The 17,512-nt window shown below is 40.3% G+C and overlaps 1 protein-coding gene across 1 annotated transcript in view; it reads right to left on the reverse strand.

The window, feature by feature from the left end:
• PCDH11X (protocadherin 11 X-linked) overlaps window positions 1-17,512 on the reverse strand; it is a 542,595-nt gene that overhangs the window by 270,563 nt on the left and 254,520 nt on the right. Inside the window, exon 5 of the mRNA XM_067304432.1 lies at window positions 3,307-3,378. Within this exon, the coding sequence (XP_067160533.1) occupies window positions 3,307-3,378 (72 nt within the window). The remainder of the gene's footprint in view (window positions 1-3,306; window positions 3,379-17,512) is intronic.

Here is a 17,512-nt window from a genome sequence, read left to right on the forward strand (position 1 = left end):
CTTTAATTTATTAAAGAAATAAATATTTCTTCAGTTAATTAAATCACAGCTAAAAAAAGAAAAAAAAAAACAGAATAAAAATTAGCCTGATAAAGCACTATAGTTCTCTGTTTTTCCTGTAATTGGAGAGTTTGGTTTCAAATTTGTCTTGGCTACTTCTGTAAGATGAAACCCTAACAAATATCAGAAACCAGGATGACAACAGAAGGTGGAACCTACAGAGTTTTCCCTCCTTCCTCATAAAAAGCACCGTTTTTTTTTCTCCAGTAAAACCCCTATGTGAAATTGTCCAACTACTAATACGTATCAGCTTCGCACTTCCTAGATATTAGGGAACAGATGTGGTACTTCTTGCTTCACTGACTGTTTGGCCCTGAACACTGAAGCTGTGCTCTCAGCTATTTTTTTTTCCACTCTCTGTTGATAAAAATGTATCCCAAAGCAACTCTGAACATTGAACATGCAGTAAGGAGCCCAAGAAAATGTAATGATTCTTTTATTATTATTAAGTAGACAAAGGGGTGAGTGTCTCCCCTTAGGAAACAACCAAAAAACACACTTTCATATAAACAGCACTTTCTTGTAAACAGAAGTTGTTTTTACTCAGGGTTCGTTCCAGTGGATTTTAAATATATTCCTCCTCCTTTTAGAGTTGGGAACCATTTGCTTTATGAGCACCATTTGGATCATTTGCCTGTTGCTCATAAAATAGACAAAGCCTTTATCCATGCCATGAATTTTTACTCACTTTATACAAAATATCTAAGGAGGGATTTGCAGGAGCCAGAATTACAGGCATGCAAGAATTAACAACTAATTTAATTTTCTGCTACAATAATGGCTCCAGCAGTTTTTGATTTTGTTGATTACATCTCTTCTCACCACAAAACAAAAAAAAATATGGGTGTTAGCTTCTTTGATTTTTTTTTTTAAAGCAACAGTTTTTTCCCCCCCAAAAAGTGAATAAGAGTGACAAAAATATTTTGCATGTTTTAATTTGTGTAGCTATAACACAAAGCAGTGGCAAACGCAGCTGTCAGAACCGATCACGTAACAGGGTGACCGTGTACACGCTCAGGAAGAACGAAGATCCTCTTCAGCACCGGCACAGTCGCAGGTGGTGTTTCCGCGACTCCGAGGCCTTGCTGACCCCGCGCCATCAGCGGTGCCGGCCGCAGTCTCGCAGCCACCACGGCCAAGCAGCTGCAGCCACCAAGCCCCGGCCGCTGCGTCTCCTCTGCTCACAACTCGGAAGCCAAAATCCGCGCTTCCTGGCCAATAAATTGGACTCCAGCCCTAACTCCAGGCTCCGCCACACAGGCTGCAAACAGGGAGCCAGGAGGAGCCCGCGAACCGGCCCACAGCGATTCCTTAGCGGCTCGGCAGCAGCGGCCCGACTGGCGCACCTTCCCCAGCAGCTTTGCGCCTGCGCGTCAGGAGTGACGGCCTGTCCCTGCCCTCGCACCGCAGCAAGCTCCCGCGGTCCTGCGCGTAAGCATCAGTGACCGCAGACGCAGGTGGAAGCAGGCTTAATTACTGCCGTTAGCAACTGCCCGGATAGAGGTGTTCTGCGTTTCGGCTATGCAGTACCCGCGAGCAGCCGGGGCACGCTCTACGCCTGGGACCTGTTACTTCAGTAAGGGGGCAAGAGCCTACGTTTTGCAGAGACAGCTGAGGGACTTCCCTCAGCCTGGGTATTTATGGGTGACTGGCGCCTTCTCGTATGCAAGCAGGGGAACACAAGCACGGATACCACGTATGCATGACCGCAGTGAAGAACTCGCCTTTTAAGAACTACCAGCAATGACATCAAATGTAACTGACTTCATAGATTTTACCAAAAAAGCCTGCACAGTCAGCACCACAACTAATAAAAAACTGCACTCAGGTATTGATGAAGTTAGTAATACTAGAGATGTGCGTTTTTCCAAATGCATATACTGCATTTGCCACAAGCTTTCAAAGTAAGCATGCCTCTAAAATAAGCATGAGTTCTAGGATTTCCATACATGTAGTTTGTAAGAACTGGAGACTAACTAAATAGGTGATTGCTTGCTTGGGCAGAGTGTTTACAGGCTAAGGACAGCAGGCAGAGCCCACGCAGACTACAGCCACACTGTAAGTACAGACGGGGTGCTACCTCCGCCTGGTCCTCTCCCTCTTTGCCAAAGACCAGCTCTCTGCACAGCCCAAGTAGGCACATGGCTACGACAGCAACTTCTCAGCGTGCAGAAGACAGCTATAGATTTCCCGGCCGACCTTAACACCGAGGGGACTCTGCAAAGCAGAGGTGGGTGTTGCTTCCATCAGGAAGAGACACTGCAGCACATGAATTACAAACATGGTAGCTGCTGAGGGAGAAATGTCCTCACATCCACGAAAAGCAGCAGCTGTCTTCCCCTGGCAGAAGTTGCAGGAGAAGCCTGATTCCCCAGGTTGCTCTTCCTGGACCTCCCATATCTCCACTCTGCTCCAGCTCCCCCTCTTGCACAGTCCCAGTCCTTACCCCTGCAACAGCAACAGCCACTTTCACCTCAGCTACTGAGGAGCCGTGAACTGGCTCTCTCCTTCCCTCCCATCATCCCAAAATCCTCATAGTTCAATGTACAGCACAGTAAACTGATGCACAGGGAAAAACAGCAAAAATGGCTCTGGATTTCTGTGTGCAAGAAATCTGTAGTAACTGATTTGCTCAGGTAAATACACAAATGCAAAGCCCATACATCTAAGACACTTTGTGTTAAGGAAGGTAAATATTGCACAAGTCTCTCCATTTCTCTTTTTGCATGACTAAGTACCACTTCCTTTTTGGATCGATCCTGATGATGCAATAGGTTGATCTTTCAGAGCTTCCCTTCAAAATAACACTCCACGAATTTAGTTTCTACACCAGAAAATGCTCATGGTTTCTTGACACACTACTCAGAACTAGCTTTGTTCTAAGTTTCTGTTTTGCCACTGATTTTGACCTGAGTTACAGTGGTGTATGTTAAAAAACAGAGCAATATAACAGTGCAAAGTTTTGTAAAATCCTAAGTACGTAAGCGACACAAACTGAGGTTAAGATAATGCTGGCATTTCTACCTTGGAAAAAAGCTGAATCGGATCCCGAGAGTTTAACTGAAAAAGAACAGTACAAATGGTCCTGATTGCCAAACACTGAAACAAATCGTTTTGACACGCGATGCCAAGAACCACACAGCTACATATTGCACTGTTTCTTTAGAGCCCCAAATTGCTTGATTCAATTAAGACTTACAGAAATCATCGTTAAAGAACATAATCAGAAAAGTTGTTTCAGCCTACCTGTGGCTGAGTCCATGGCTCCAAGGTTGTTTCTTTTAAAGGAGTTTGTGGCCTTCCCATTTCTTTTGTGTGCTTTTAGGAAAGAAAAGTATGCATCAGGTTATCCGTTCAACAACTCCATCAGCATTCAGCATTAATTTCCCTTATGGGAATAAAACACTACTCATGCACAAAATTCATACAAAATAATCGTAATAAATCATGACTGCATTCATTTCAAGTAGACTACAGGTCTGGTATTTTTGCAGCTAAGTAACCTAATCTTGATAGAGTAGCTTTTACTTTCAAGGAGGGCAGGGGAAGAGACTGGCAGTGCTCACAGATTCACTGTGCTAAACAGCAATCTAGCATCAACTCTTCTTTAAAACTTATTGCCACCCCATTTTACAACAGCAGTCACGCATAAAGATAATAGAAAGCTATTTTCATTTGTGTATCTGCAGTGGATGGTTACTAAGTGATTACAAAAGTCACCAAATAGTTACAGATGAAAAAACCTCAGACAAAAAGATCAACTGATTAGCCAAGTATTCAGCAGCAGGATCTCAAGGAGAATTCAACTCAACTCCAGTTTCTGTGTTGCTTCCTCCCTAGATTGTGCTATGTTGAATATATATCTTGAAAAAAGGACATAGACTACAGTGGAATTAAATTAAATAGGTGAACTGAAAGAAATATTACGGAAGAATGGAATGTTAAAAAACCCTACTCCCTAAAAATTAAGGGACAAAACAATTTGCCACCCCCATTATTTTAAGTCTGCATTGTATCTTCAACTTTACACTACCTTGGAATTTTTCAAAGATTGACTTCAAGTACAAAGTCTATATAATCACATAGATTAAAGTAGTCTTCAAAGAATTAGATTTGCTAACTCTTCACATTCCCAAGTTCTTTAATATTACCAAAGCATCCTGTAAGTACTCGCTAATACATGCAGAATGTATCCTGCTCCGATGATAAGTGTGGAAAGTTTTTTGAGCGTTGGGACTGATGTGCTGCTTCAGGCTTCAGACAACCACTCCTGAACCCTTATATGGGTACACCAGACCTACTATATTTAATGGATCTTAAGGTAAATAGTTAAGCATCATTATTAATTACCATTATAAAAAGCTCACTACCTGTTTTCAAGAGCTTCCTGCTTTATACCACAGAACTGCAAATTCTATACATAAGACAGGATCTGACTTTCCGGAGTGGATATTGGCATTCCCTCCTTTTAAGTTGCTCCAGACAAATTTCCCCAGGCAGGAACTTTACACACTGTAGGGGAACTTCTCGCATTTCAGCACTGCTGCACAAATGCAGACAAGTCGCCTCCGTTTCCTCTCTCCAATTTCTCTCAGTTGCTAAGTGGGAACAGGGAAATTCACAGAAGTAGGGCCTCTGCTGAAAGACACTACTTAAGGGCCAGGCTTTTTAATAAAATCCTTCCTCCTCCTGAAACACAACGTCTCTAACATACTACCTTTTGGATAAGACCTTTGACAACACGCAGTATAAACAGCACCTTATCCAGGTCTCAGATCGGAGTGATCTAAATGCCCACAGAGACAGAAAAGGCTGACTAGGAGAGGGAGTTATATGCCATTGATTGGCTGTCATATGTAATAAAATACGATCATTTAATAGGAAACATTTTTAAAAATACAGAGTTTGTGGGCAACTTCCGTTAGCCTGGAACATTCACAGGGCTCATTTCAAAAAAAACCACCTTATTAAATGGCTATTTTGTTCTGGCAGTTTGGATTGCTTGTAATAATAGACTGCAGGCAATCATTCTTACCATTTTTTGTGATGTTATATTTTGGAGTAGCAACTGAACATGATTCAATCTTGAAATAAGACAATAAATGCATTTTCAAAAGAAAAATAACCACAGATTTAGTGAATGCTAAACAGAGTGAAAATAAATGCACCTTGAAAGGGAAGGTTGCGTTTTTCATGTATACAAAAGCAAATGTATTCTACCTTATAATCTATCTTTAAATGTAGTAATCAAGCATCAAAGGGACTCAAACACATCCTGACAATTATTAAACATATCAGTTGTGGTGCCAAGATACCATAACAATTCCACATAGGACATCCTGCTATGAACTGACATTAAAAAAAAAAATAAAAATCATACTGGTTCTGTAGAAATAATTTTCCTTGGAACTCTGCAGTTTTTATACCACATTAGTCTGATTAAGTATATTTTAGAGCAGAGAGGAAAAGGGAAAAGCAAATGTATGTATTCATGAAGAAAAGGGCCGCAAAAGTACATTTAGGTGACACAGTGCTCTAAGCTCTTGTCTTACAATTGAACGCTTGCTCCAAACCCCAGGTATGACTGAGGGATCGCCAAGCACAGCCAGGTAGATATTCTAAATATTATAGGTCAGCACCCACATTCTTATAAAATCAAGATATTTACCTCATTGGGGTTATTTCACATGTCAATAAGTAAAACTTCCAAAAACATTCATAAACTGGGTCGAGCAACAGGTGAGGCAAACACAAGTACAAACACAAGTGATCAGCTCCCACGTTTGCATTGAGCGCAGCCTTTCTGAAGAATTAGTACAAAGCAAGTAGCCAGGCTGCATCTTGCCACTAAGAGAGTTACCTAACAAACAGCAGTAATTTTCCTTTTCTAATACCCAGCCTAGACTCTGAAAGGTTCAAAACAAGCAAAGTACTTCAATGTTGCTGAAAAACAAACCAGAAGATTTGCTAGTGAATCCTATTGAAGCTGTATTGGATAGCTACAAAGATAATATGCTTCCTCCTACTGAACTTGTTGCTGAGACAAAGCAAGAAATGAATACAACTTTAAATGTGTATGTACGGAAGCACTTGTATGTGGCTATAACGTGCAGAGAGAAAAGCAACCATCAAGATACCACATATTCCTCCTTGGACCAAAATTTCCTGTCTTTGCTTAAGATCTTTTTGACCAGAATTAATTTTTCAAGAGTCATTAAAATACTGTATTTGCTCCAGTTGACATATTTTGAAGCTCATTTTCAACTTGGCCAGGGTCCATAATTTCTCTTGGATAGTAATAAAAAAGGGCATTTGGGTAAAGAAAAAAAAAAAGCAAACACTTCTTTTACTTTCCCTAGCTTCTCCAATAATAATAGGATTAATTAATGAAACTGAAAAAAAAAATACAGGCTATCCTTCTATGGCATTAATAAGTTTACAGTCATGTGTTGTCTGCTTCCTGCTACAGGCAATTCCAGAAAAGTGGACAGAGGCAGGTGCGCAGGTAGTTTCCTGCTCCTCAAAGGATAACGCTTACTCTCAGACGTCCTTCCAGCCTTCAGTCACCTCCTGATCCTGAATTTCTTACAGACTCGCACCTTCAGCTCTCCCCCACTGACCGCCTGCTGTCTCCCCGGGCCGGCAGGCAGGCAGCACCCTCCGCCCCGCCGAGGGCGATCGCCACAACGGTGCGACACACCACCACCAGAGCAGAACCAGGCAGGGCCGATTTGGGGCAACCACAGGGCAGTCAGCAGCCTGCATCCTGCAGCATAAGGAAGAAGGAGAAAACAAGCAGCAACTGCCTTCTCCCCCTAGAGACTTTCCACACAAGGAGAATAAAAACTGTTTTGATGATTCAGTAGAACCGTTTACATGTAGATCTCAGTCTGATCTTGCGAAGTTAGGAATTGAGCTCTACGAATGAAAAGCCCCACCACACAGCACAGACCTGGTCTACCCCGGAGAACCGGGAAGTGTATTTGCATTACCACTTCTCATTACAGAAGAAAAATGGACATGAAGCAAATTATACATGAGCTGTGACTACACACAAAATAGCTTAAAATTGACTAGCACTAGTACTGTTAACTAGCAGTATATCTGCTGCACAGTGGAACTCAGCATGCTGCAAGACTCCCATAGTGCAAACCTTAGGCTGAACGACATGCTGCTGTAGCAATTGGGCTTCTAATATACAAGCTACCAACCTACAACTTGCTGATACACACACACAGATTCTTCATGGATTAGATAAGTAGCACTCATTCCAAAAAAAAAAAAAGAAGAAAAAGAAGTGGTAATGATAACCAATCCTTCAGCAAGCTTCCTCCTGCACAGATAAAGAAGCATTTGCTAAAATTAGGTATTACTTTTGGAAGCCTCTCTCCTACCATTTTGCTTGGAGCATCTTCCTACAACCTTCTGCAGTTTCCATGATTACTCAAAAGAAACAACAGGAATATGGTCACAGTCTTTTGTTTATGTTCCCTCTACCTCCTCAACTTGACATTCAAGTTTCGCACATAGAAGAAAATTATAGTCATAATGAGATAAAGATGGAATGATTTCAACCTGGATATTACCTTTTGGTTTCAGCAGTGCCATTAAAGCTCCCTTAGCTCTTGTACACGCACAGATTACAGTTTCTCAAGCAGGCAGGCATGACTTTGAGAATAAATTAGGTTCTCTTCACGTCTGACGAAAGAGCTGTCATTTCTGTGACAAGCCAGCCGCCCTTCCACAAGCGCGCAGAGCACCCGCGCGACTCCTCCAACACCTCTCATCCAACAGCTCCGGCCCCAGCATTCCCCCTCAGCCTGTGAAAAGCAACAGTCGGCGGAACAATTCGCAGCCTTACACTACCATGCGCTCACCAGTTAACCCGGGAACTTCGGACATCGGTTGTTTGCTGTCGTACCCCAATCCCAGTTCATACCCGCAGTCTTTCCCCCACTTGTCTTATTCTCTTGCCATGCTAGTTCTCACGTTCTTTCCTATGTCACCTTTAAAAATTTCCTTCCAGAACCAGCTTAAAGCAGTGGGTCCCCAAAATTCGGTTTTGATACAAAGTCAAGGTGGCAGGCTGCTTCTGCCACAGAAAGGGAAGGCGGAGGGAAAAGATTGGAGCTGACACCGATTTGGGGAGTCGAGGGCGACCTGTTCTGTTCTACATCAGTACTTGTCATCCTGCGTAGCTGCCCTGGTTTAGGCACAGCTATAGGCAAAAAAGACAGGAAACCGCAGAAGGTCTTATTGACTTTAACAGGTTTCCTTTATCTTAGTAAACCCTTTTGCCCACTGGGAAATGCACTGTTCCTGCGAACTATTCCCTACGGCCAGCCAATCCTATCTCTCCACAGCTAGTCCAATTTTCAGGTATTTTCAGTGAAACAGTGAGAAAGAAGTTTTAGTTTGTGGAGCCATCATACAGCCAATCACATCTGTCTCCCACCTTACCATCTAGAAATTACCCTGATCAATTATGCCAGCAGTCAATACAGTCCAGCAGAAGGGCCAAGTAGTAAAAATACTGTGCACAAAATATTTTGCTGATACTTGGAATTTTCTGTCTAGTTGGAGCAGCAAAACAAAGCTTTAATATTTAATCAAAGGAGTTATTAAATCTTATTTAAGGAAAAAATGAAATTCATCATGAATATTTCTTGTTGTTTATTAGGAACAATAAGTTAACAAACATACAACTACTTATGACAACTTGACAGGTAATATCTTCCAAAGATATTCCAAATATATATTCTGAATATCTTCCAAATATGCTTCCAAAAATCTACAAGAGAAAATAAATCATAAGATAGATTCCAAAAGGTTATGAAAGTCATCATTTTAAGACAGACTTCATTTTTATCTTTAAGATGCCACAGCAGTGGTCTCCTTTCTGAAATAAAAGGTGAAGTCTCTTGTGCATTTGAGACAATTCAAACTAATTTTATAACAACTATATGTGAACACAAGATCTCCTCCATCCTCACGGTATCCTTGTCCTCCAGCATTCAGTTCCTGGTGTCTGCACAGGTTAGGAGGATCCATAACAAGGTACTGCTAATTTATTCAACCTCTTTTCTCCAGCAGGTTCAGCCCCAGTCTCTCTCTGCCCTGTGACCATCTAGGATCCTGCCCTGCCAGTCCCACCACAGGTCAGGAAAGCAGGATGCAAGCGATGAGGAAGAAGGATGCTCATTCACTCAGATTCATGCCAGCAGCCACCTAACTAGCCCTCCCTTTTGCCTCTCCCTCTCTGAGGTGCCCGCAGCCGGCTACGTTCAGCAGCTTCCCAAGCCGTCGCTGTCCCGGCCCAAGCCCTGAGCTGCCAGGCAGCCGCCTCTGATGACAGATGCCCAATGTGAAATTGTGGCAAAGTCCTTCCTTCTTTGTCAGAAAGGAGTTAAATTATGCTCAGTTGAAGCCTCACTCTGTTTCGTGACCTGCGGTTCCAAAATAATCTTAGTAATATCTAGTAACTTAATGCATGGATATGACTAATTTTTTAATTGTTGCTATTAAATAAGGCTACCAGTTTTCTTTCAATTCTTAACTATCGCTACAGGCTGCAAACAGAATTAATTCTTGCCCTCAGACTTTTTATTCAGATACTAAATACTGGATGTATTTAGCTAGTAGTCATCTTTTTTTTATCCCACTTCCTATTGATAGGGTTTTTTTTTTCCCCTCACAAACCCTGGATTTATTAGAGTTTAAAAAAAAAAAGTTATGACACGACAATTTTGTTTTATGTATTTTGCTTTCTGGAAAAGCCCTAAAATTATCTAGATGGATACTACCACCATACTAATGGTTATTGATTGCTGTGAGAAGCAAAAGCAGACTGAAATTCAAAGATAATATGATGCATTTTTCTCTGGTGCCTTGCAAAATTGCTACAGCAGCATTGTCTGACTCAAAGTGTTTCACTTCTGCACTTTACAGGAAAGGAAAAAAAAGTGCTTTATGAAATTGTCTTTCAAGTTTAAATATTGTATTGCTTAAAGTGAGATTTAGGAAGCAAACAGCAAGAGATATTTTGTAAGTAGTATATTAACTATATTACATTAAGAATGTCTTGTCAGGATTATCATGTGTTTGGGGGCGGCTTTTGTCGTTTGTAGTTATGTTTAGAATATACTCCCAAGAGCTACATTTTTTAGACAGAAGCTGCAGAGTCTACTGTTTTTCTGTCCCACATCGTATTCAAGAAACCACGTATACTAATTCCACTGTTGATGGAGAACATCTTTATCATCACACGAGACAGAGAAACGCTATAAGCCTGGGAAGGAGCTTATCTCCATTAACAATGTCTCTTTCTTGCCTCTAAGTTGATTTCAGGTAATTGGATTCCTGCAGTCCTCTCTTCGAGCCCCCTAAGATCCTTCATGGGAAAGGCAAATGGAAAAGAAACACAAGGTTACTTTAAGTGAAAAAAGTATAATGTGACAGATTGCTAGAACAAATTATTTTGTTCCATATTTCTAAGCTTTATATAAATATGAAAATAAATCTGTACGGCTTCGAAGAAAATATATGGGAAAACCACGGGACAGCTGAAATCAAGGCGTTAGTAATGATTCATGTGGGAGTGTTTCTGTTTTGTGTTTAAGAAACACGTTTGGTCTGCCTTTTACCAAAGAACAGACAGACAAGTCAGGAGACGGAGGGATCAGCCAGGAACCCGCAGCCTCCAGCCCCGGAGGGGGCTTGCGACCACCTCCCCGTGCCAGGCAGCAGCCTGCAGTCACCGCCTACACAACTGCCATACCGTTTGGCTGTAATGATCGCTACTCCATTTCTGAAGATATCAGAACGCCTCGCGATGTTGCTATGCGTCCTCCCAGTGATTCCTTGGCCTCAAAAGCCACAATTTAACCCAGCAAGTCTCTAATGGTTCTGCCAACAGGCAGCTGTTATCTTGCAATTACCTCTTCAAAGATGCGATAAATCACCTACTGCATATCCAGGCAGACAGCCATCGTAAGGGCACGATTTCCAGAGGTGCTGCACACCCACAGTCTCCATCGTTTAGAGCTGTTTGCTATTACTTTAGAAAAAAATCGGCCCCTCACTTACTAGCATTGCTCCAACACACCGCCGAGGGATGTGGGTGTCTGGCAGGAGACGGGAATGGGAGACGCGGGGAGGGCGCAGGGTGGGGGCTGAACGACTCGAGCATACTAGGAAAGCTCAGAGGTTTAACAAAGCCTGACATGAGATTTGCCAGATGGTTCTGTACCGGATTGTAAAACTTTAAACTAATCTTCATTTAAGAGTTTTAAGGGCTGTATCCCTCTTATAAAGCCTCTTGCTCTTTTGCCTGGTTGATTCTGGTAAATTATAGATCAGACTTTAGAAAACTGCTTCCATGAACAGCGGCTCCTTAAATCTCAGCTAAACTGAGCAAGAAGATTACATGTTATTATGATGTAGCACAGCAGGATTTTTCTACAGCAAACATAATGATGTAGAGAAGGATAAAACTATCATTCTGTGCAAGGAGGTCACCCGCGGAAGAACAATGTCTGTCACGCAGCCAGCGAAGCCAGGCACCGGCAACGTGCACGGGGCAAATTCTTTTTCTTAATGGTTCTAGAAAGAAACCCAATCATAAGCAAAACCCAGATCTATATTTCAAGATTCAATGATCAAACATCTTACAGGAAAGGAGATGTCAGCTGAGAGAAACGATTCCAAACATTACTAGAAAAGGTATTTATTTCAAGGGTACTTTTAGGGCAAATGCATCCCACTGGTTTTAGGTAAGGAGAAGGGATTTTCTCCGAGTCCCCAGTGAAATGTCAGATACTGCATGGGGTATTAAAAATTAAAATGCCCACTAATCTTACAAGTGCACACATACACTTTTAATTGTAAGTCAAAAACACTTCACATGGACACAAAGCACTTCACAAGCACAAAGCAAAGTCAGTAAACTAAAAGCTAGAAACTCTTTCTACCTGCTAGCAGTATTTGTACTTTTACACAGTATCTTCACAATTACTCTGTTCAAACTAAAGTAGAGGGAATTAATATATTTTAGTCACTAAATGATGACAAAGTTGAAGTGGGTCAAAAAGGAAAATAAAAGCCAGCATTTGGTAACTAGCAATAGCAAAATTTCAATAACCAGAAGTTGAGACCATCAAGTTCCAAGACTTGATATAGTAATTTTTATTAAACTTGTGACCTAACAATCTTCTGAACAGCTGATGCAAACATTTAAGCCTGTTCAGCTTTGAGTCAGTATTGAATTTGCTCTCATTTTCTGTACATGATTTTGAATGCAATATAATAATGTCAAATGACTTCCTTTTCTCTTTTTATTTGAAACATTATTTCCTGCACATGAAAGCTTTTGACTTAAAAGCAATCAGGTGTGATATTCACAGCTCTGGGCATTTTGAAATGTCATGCACAGGAATTACATGGATTTATCCTAAAGCTCTGTGTAAGAAAGAGTTTCAGCATTTTGGAATGCCTTATCTCTCATACTATGTTATTCAAGACCTCTGTTGTTCAACTGATTTCATTACATTTAAGTAACAATACGATACTGTGTTTCACATCTGCTTTAGCCTGCACATTGTTGCTAATGTATTTAAACAATAAATTTCCCCAATTTCTGACTGTAAGAGCAAAAGTATTGCCACAAACTCAGTTCATCCTAATGGAGCAAAGCTACTTTAATTTTTGATAAAAACTGAACTTTTTTTCTAGTTTGTATATGTAAAAATTTCAGTGGTAATAGCTGATAAAACATTCTTGCACTGCATGTTCTGACTCAAAAGTATTTACATATATAAAACTAATGTGACATTATATGCCAAGGTATTCTCACATCAAGTGAAAGAAAAAACCCATAATACCAAATAGCTTGTTTCAGTTGCTTGAGCTCTATTTAGCTTTTAAAGAATGAATATAAATGTACACAAATGCATTTCGTGACTCAGGTATAAAGCATCATGTTAAAAATGTAGTACATGGTAGCAAAACCAGGAATTTTTTTTATATTTTCTGCATATTTTCTCCAGAGTTCCTAAGATCAGCTTTTCTTGTTGTATCCCTTCACAAAATAGTTGTTCCTTCTGAAGGTTAGCCAGAAAATAGATACTGTAACCTCTGTCGGTATCCACCCTGTACAAATGGCTGTTTTCTCTAGGGCTTGTTGTCCTCTTTCTCTACAGCGTGATAAAGTTACATTTTACAGAAATCCAGCTTCCTATAGCATTTGCAATTTAAATTGTGCTCTCTCTATATATAAAGTCTGAACTGCATAATAGTGCTAAATGCTAAGTCTTCTTAGTTTTTTTACTTTATTAATACAAATAAACTAAAATTACATTATCTGAGCCAGCCAGGACATGGCTGGTGGAGAGAGGCCTGAATGGGAATCTATAATGCTGATTACAGCCAGGAGACAACGGCTGACAAAGTTCTGGGCTTTCAGCTTTGAAGTGTGGCAGAACTAAGGAAAATACGCCACCTTAAATTAGCTTTTCCAGAAAGTTGATAAATAGGCTTACTCATAAAGAGCAGCAAGACTAATCTGCAATTCTCTTGACATTAGAGACAACAAGATCTATAGAATCCTTGTTGGATCATCAGCTTTTTTCATTTGATGTCATCCTATTTATATTCCTTATCCCCAACTGCGCCTATTTGTCATATAAAAAAAGGTTGGATTTTTCAAGTGCATATTGTAGTTCTTAGTTTATGAAGCAAAATAAAATGTCAGATTGTTCTTTAGGTGGCAAGAATATGCCCAGAACAGGCACATGTAACATAAATAATCCCTTAAGAGATACAAAAATACTTTTTGAAATTGATTTTTCTCTTATCAAGTCTCTGAGTAAAACTTTAAGCATGTATCCTAACTTGTTGAACAGAATTCAAACTGAATGCAAACATAGTATTACTTGTAAAACAGGGAGGAAGAGGAAAACATGTTTAGGAGTCACCAAGGGTTAAGCATCTACTGATCTTAAGGTAAGAGTAGGTCCTTCTACTCTCAGGTAGATGGGTCTAAGGTAGATCCATTATCCTGCTCAAATCAAGAATGTCTATGGGCTTTATCGGCAGAACTTGTGAAAAAACATATCTGAGGCTTCTTACAAGAACAGACATATGTAATCACATTATTCTCCTTTCATTTGTTACTTTACATGTGGCCAGGATGGAGTTTGAAATCTAAATATTATTGTAGTAAAATTCCTTTAAAGTTGTATGACAGTCTTGTTGACCAAAATAAACTGGTGCCTGTCTGCCTCTCTGCAACTTCTTCCTTTTCCTTGGACAACTATGAAAGTCAGCTTTACATCAAGAAAAGCAAAATAAAAATATTAGGCTACTACTAAAGGCTACTATCTACAGACATCCACAAAGTGCCATCACATTTCACCTATTACTCAATGTCAAGGCCCCCATTCTTCACCCCATGTCAGGAATCACTTCTGATGTTACAAGAAAAATTCTACTGTGGTATTGCACACTCCACTGTGCCAGTGGATTTTGCCATCAAGGAAATAACAACGCCATTTCAGGAAGACTTTTGAAATTCTAACTTGGGTTTTTTTTCAGCCAAATGTAATAAATAGTATCATTATGAAATTACTTCTGTTACTGACCTAGGCCTGCCTGATGCATCGCCCTCCTGAAAGGCAGGAAGCCCGGATCCTTCAGGCGCCAGGACAGGCTGGAGTCGTCAGCCCGCACGGCCGCCTTGGAGCAAGAGGCTTTGGAAGTGCTGAGGGACTTGCAGAGGACACACCGTTGAGGCCAAGGGAAAACCTGCCCTAGTTTCACTGATGCTTGACTGTCTCTGTATTATGGTAGATTTGTATGCTAGGGTGCAAAGTCAGGCTCAGAAGCACTCTCAGGTTTTTGTTTTGTTTTTAAACACATTGGTATACATTATGGGCCCACAAGACAGATTCAGGGAAGTTACCATAACATAGAAGTGCTCTCATCCTTGTCTAGACATCATTACAAGACTCCTTGGCCCAGACATGGGGATGGCCTAAAAGCTTAACTGAATCTAAGCATTGCCTCTGATGCATGTGTTATTTTATGTCCATACTCTAATGAGAAACATACTTCAAATGCACCATACACCACGGGCAGACTCCAGCCACAGCAGTCACACCTGGCTCCATGGTCCTCCACCACCACGGCAGCAGCGTGCAGAGGGGCACCAACCAGCAAGCCATGGGGACTACACGGTCCCAGCCTGTGCTGATGCCCCAGGTGCTGCAAAATGTTATTCCTGTTGTAACCGAAGACAGTTAGATAAATCTTGGAGAGTAATATAATGAACATGAAAACCAACCAAACCAACCAACCCACACGCTCACCAAGGGCGGCTGGAGAGGAAGGACTCTCCAAGCGAGGTGGGAATTCAGAACACAAAGGTGGTCCGGAGAGACCCAACTCTCCTCACCATGGGGCCAGGCAAGTACAGGCATTTGTCATCACTGAAGAATGTAACTTATTCCTATGCAGAGAAATTGTTTCTTCTCTTTGGGAGGGGGGAGACAGGGGAAACAGAGAGAAAGAGAAAACAACCCACTGTGTAGTGCCTGAAATCAAATCTTTCATCAATGAAATTAAATTAATTTAGGCAGGTCACTTTCTGCTAATAATGACTGCACTGGGCAACTTTAAACACAATCCTTCTGTAGTAAAACCCAAAAACCAGTTGATAATAGTATCAATCCTCTGGAAGCATCACTATCCTCATTTTTAAAATGGCAAATTGAAGAGCAATCACCCCAAAAGTCATTTTAAAGCAAGAGACAACCTGTATATCCCAAATTATATTCCTTATGGCAAGAAGAAAGAAAAAAAACACCCTCTCTTTGTTAAGATTGGGAAGAAAACTATTGTCATAAAATAATACATTAGAACATTCAAAGCAGATTTCATAGTATAAAAAATAATCTGCAAGACATCTTTCAAAACAGATGCACCTCACACACACTCTGCCTCTCACAAACGCACACTCAGATTTCCAGAGCAACTCCTAAATTAAAATATTTTGGATGGTCTACATGGAAATGATTTTTGTTATATACTTTAATAAAACACCATCTGTTATATTGTAGAGGATACTCTTATTAAATGATGCACTGCATAACTCAAGTTATTTTCTAAGTTATTGCAAATAATTCTTTTTCTGCCTCCGACTTTCCTGCAATATTACAGGCATGTGGCACATGAAATCTGAACAAATGAGTTGGGTGATTTGATACCTCAGTTACAAGTTCTGGTTCCTAAGCAGACAAAAATGAAATTCTTGGAATTTCAGCCTTTTTGCTAAAATGTTAGTAAAGGTATTTTTAACGCTGAATCCAAAACATGATCCTAACATGTATATATACGTGGTCTAGCTAGTTTGGACACCAAAAGTGTCCAAAAGACATGGTAGCAGAGACCTCAATTTGAGGCAGGTTACAAAGAAATAATTTATATTCTATGGCAAGCTTTGCAAGATTTAATACTCCACTTCCCCTTTTCCCCTCCCCCCCAAATGCCATGTATTGTTAGAAGAAACTGCAAAATAACAGGAATTTCCATTTTCAGATAGATAAGCTCAGAGATGTGAGCTTACAAATCAAAAGATCACTGCAAACTGTCCTCTATTTTGTAGAAAAAAATCCATCGCTGTGCATTAAGAGAAGCAATAGGAAAGAAGCTACTATTTTGTACACAGAGCTCTCGCACACACTAAGGAAAGTGGTAAATTGGTTATCAGGGAGAATTGTTTCAATTTTTCCAGATGATGTATTCCAGGAATAATTTGAGCTTTTAGAAATAGTTAATGAAATAAAAATCATTGGAGCATCATTCTGATAGAAGTTGAAGGTTTTGCATATCTCACTTAACGTAAGAGATTTGCAAATAAACATTTGGAAGATAACATGTGAACGGCATGGGTAAAAATACAGAAGTTTGTCATCACTGGATTTCTAAAGTATATCTACACTGAATTACCCTAAGCACACTGTCAGTGAAATAATATATGGCAGTGAAATCATACACAGTAGTCATTCTTATAAGTGCATCATTCTGTCCATGTGCAAGAGACTGGGAAAACATTCACTTGCATAAGCCTTTAGAAAATTATCTGAATCTTTGTAAGTCTTCTGTGATCTTCTGTAATACATACAATTTACATGTTCATAAAACATTTAGTTATCTCAGGATTATTGCACTAAACTTGCTGTTGTAAGTTCAAAATCTCATGGAATACCAAATACACTCACAACTTACATGATAGTGGCCCTTATGCATGTTAGGATTATGTTCTTTACAGCTCTGACCCCTATACCCTATAAAGTGGTATTGAAATGAAAGATCTGATCTCATTCCAGTTGACTTCCATAGGAACAATATTGCAATATTGGGCCAAGGCTCACTACTAAAAAAAAAACAAAAAAACCCA

The sequence above is a fragment of the Apteryx mantelli genome, chromosome 13 (genome assembly GCF_036417845.1).
Source record: "Apteryx mantelli isolate bAptMan1 chromosome 13, bAptMan1.hap1, whole genome shotgun sequence".
NCBI classification, from domain to species: Eukaryota; Metazoa; Chordata; class Aves; order Apterygiformes; family Apterygidae; genus Apteryx; species Apteryx mantelli.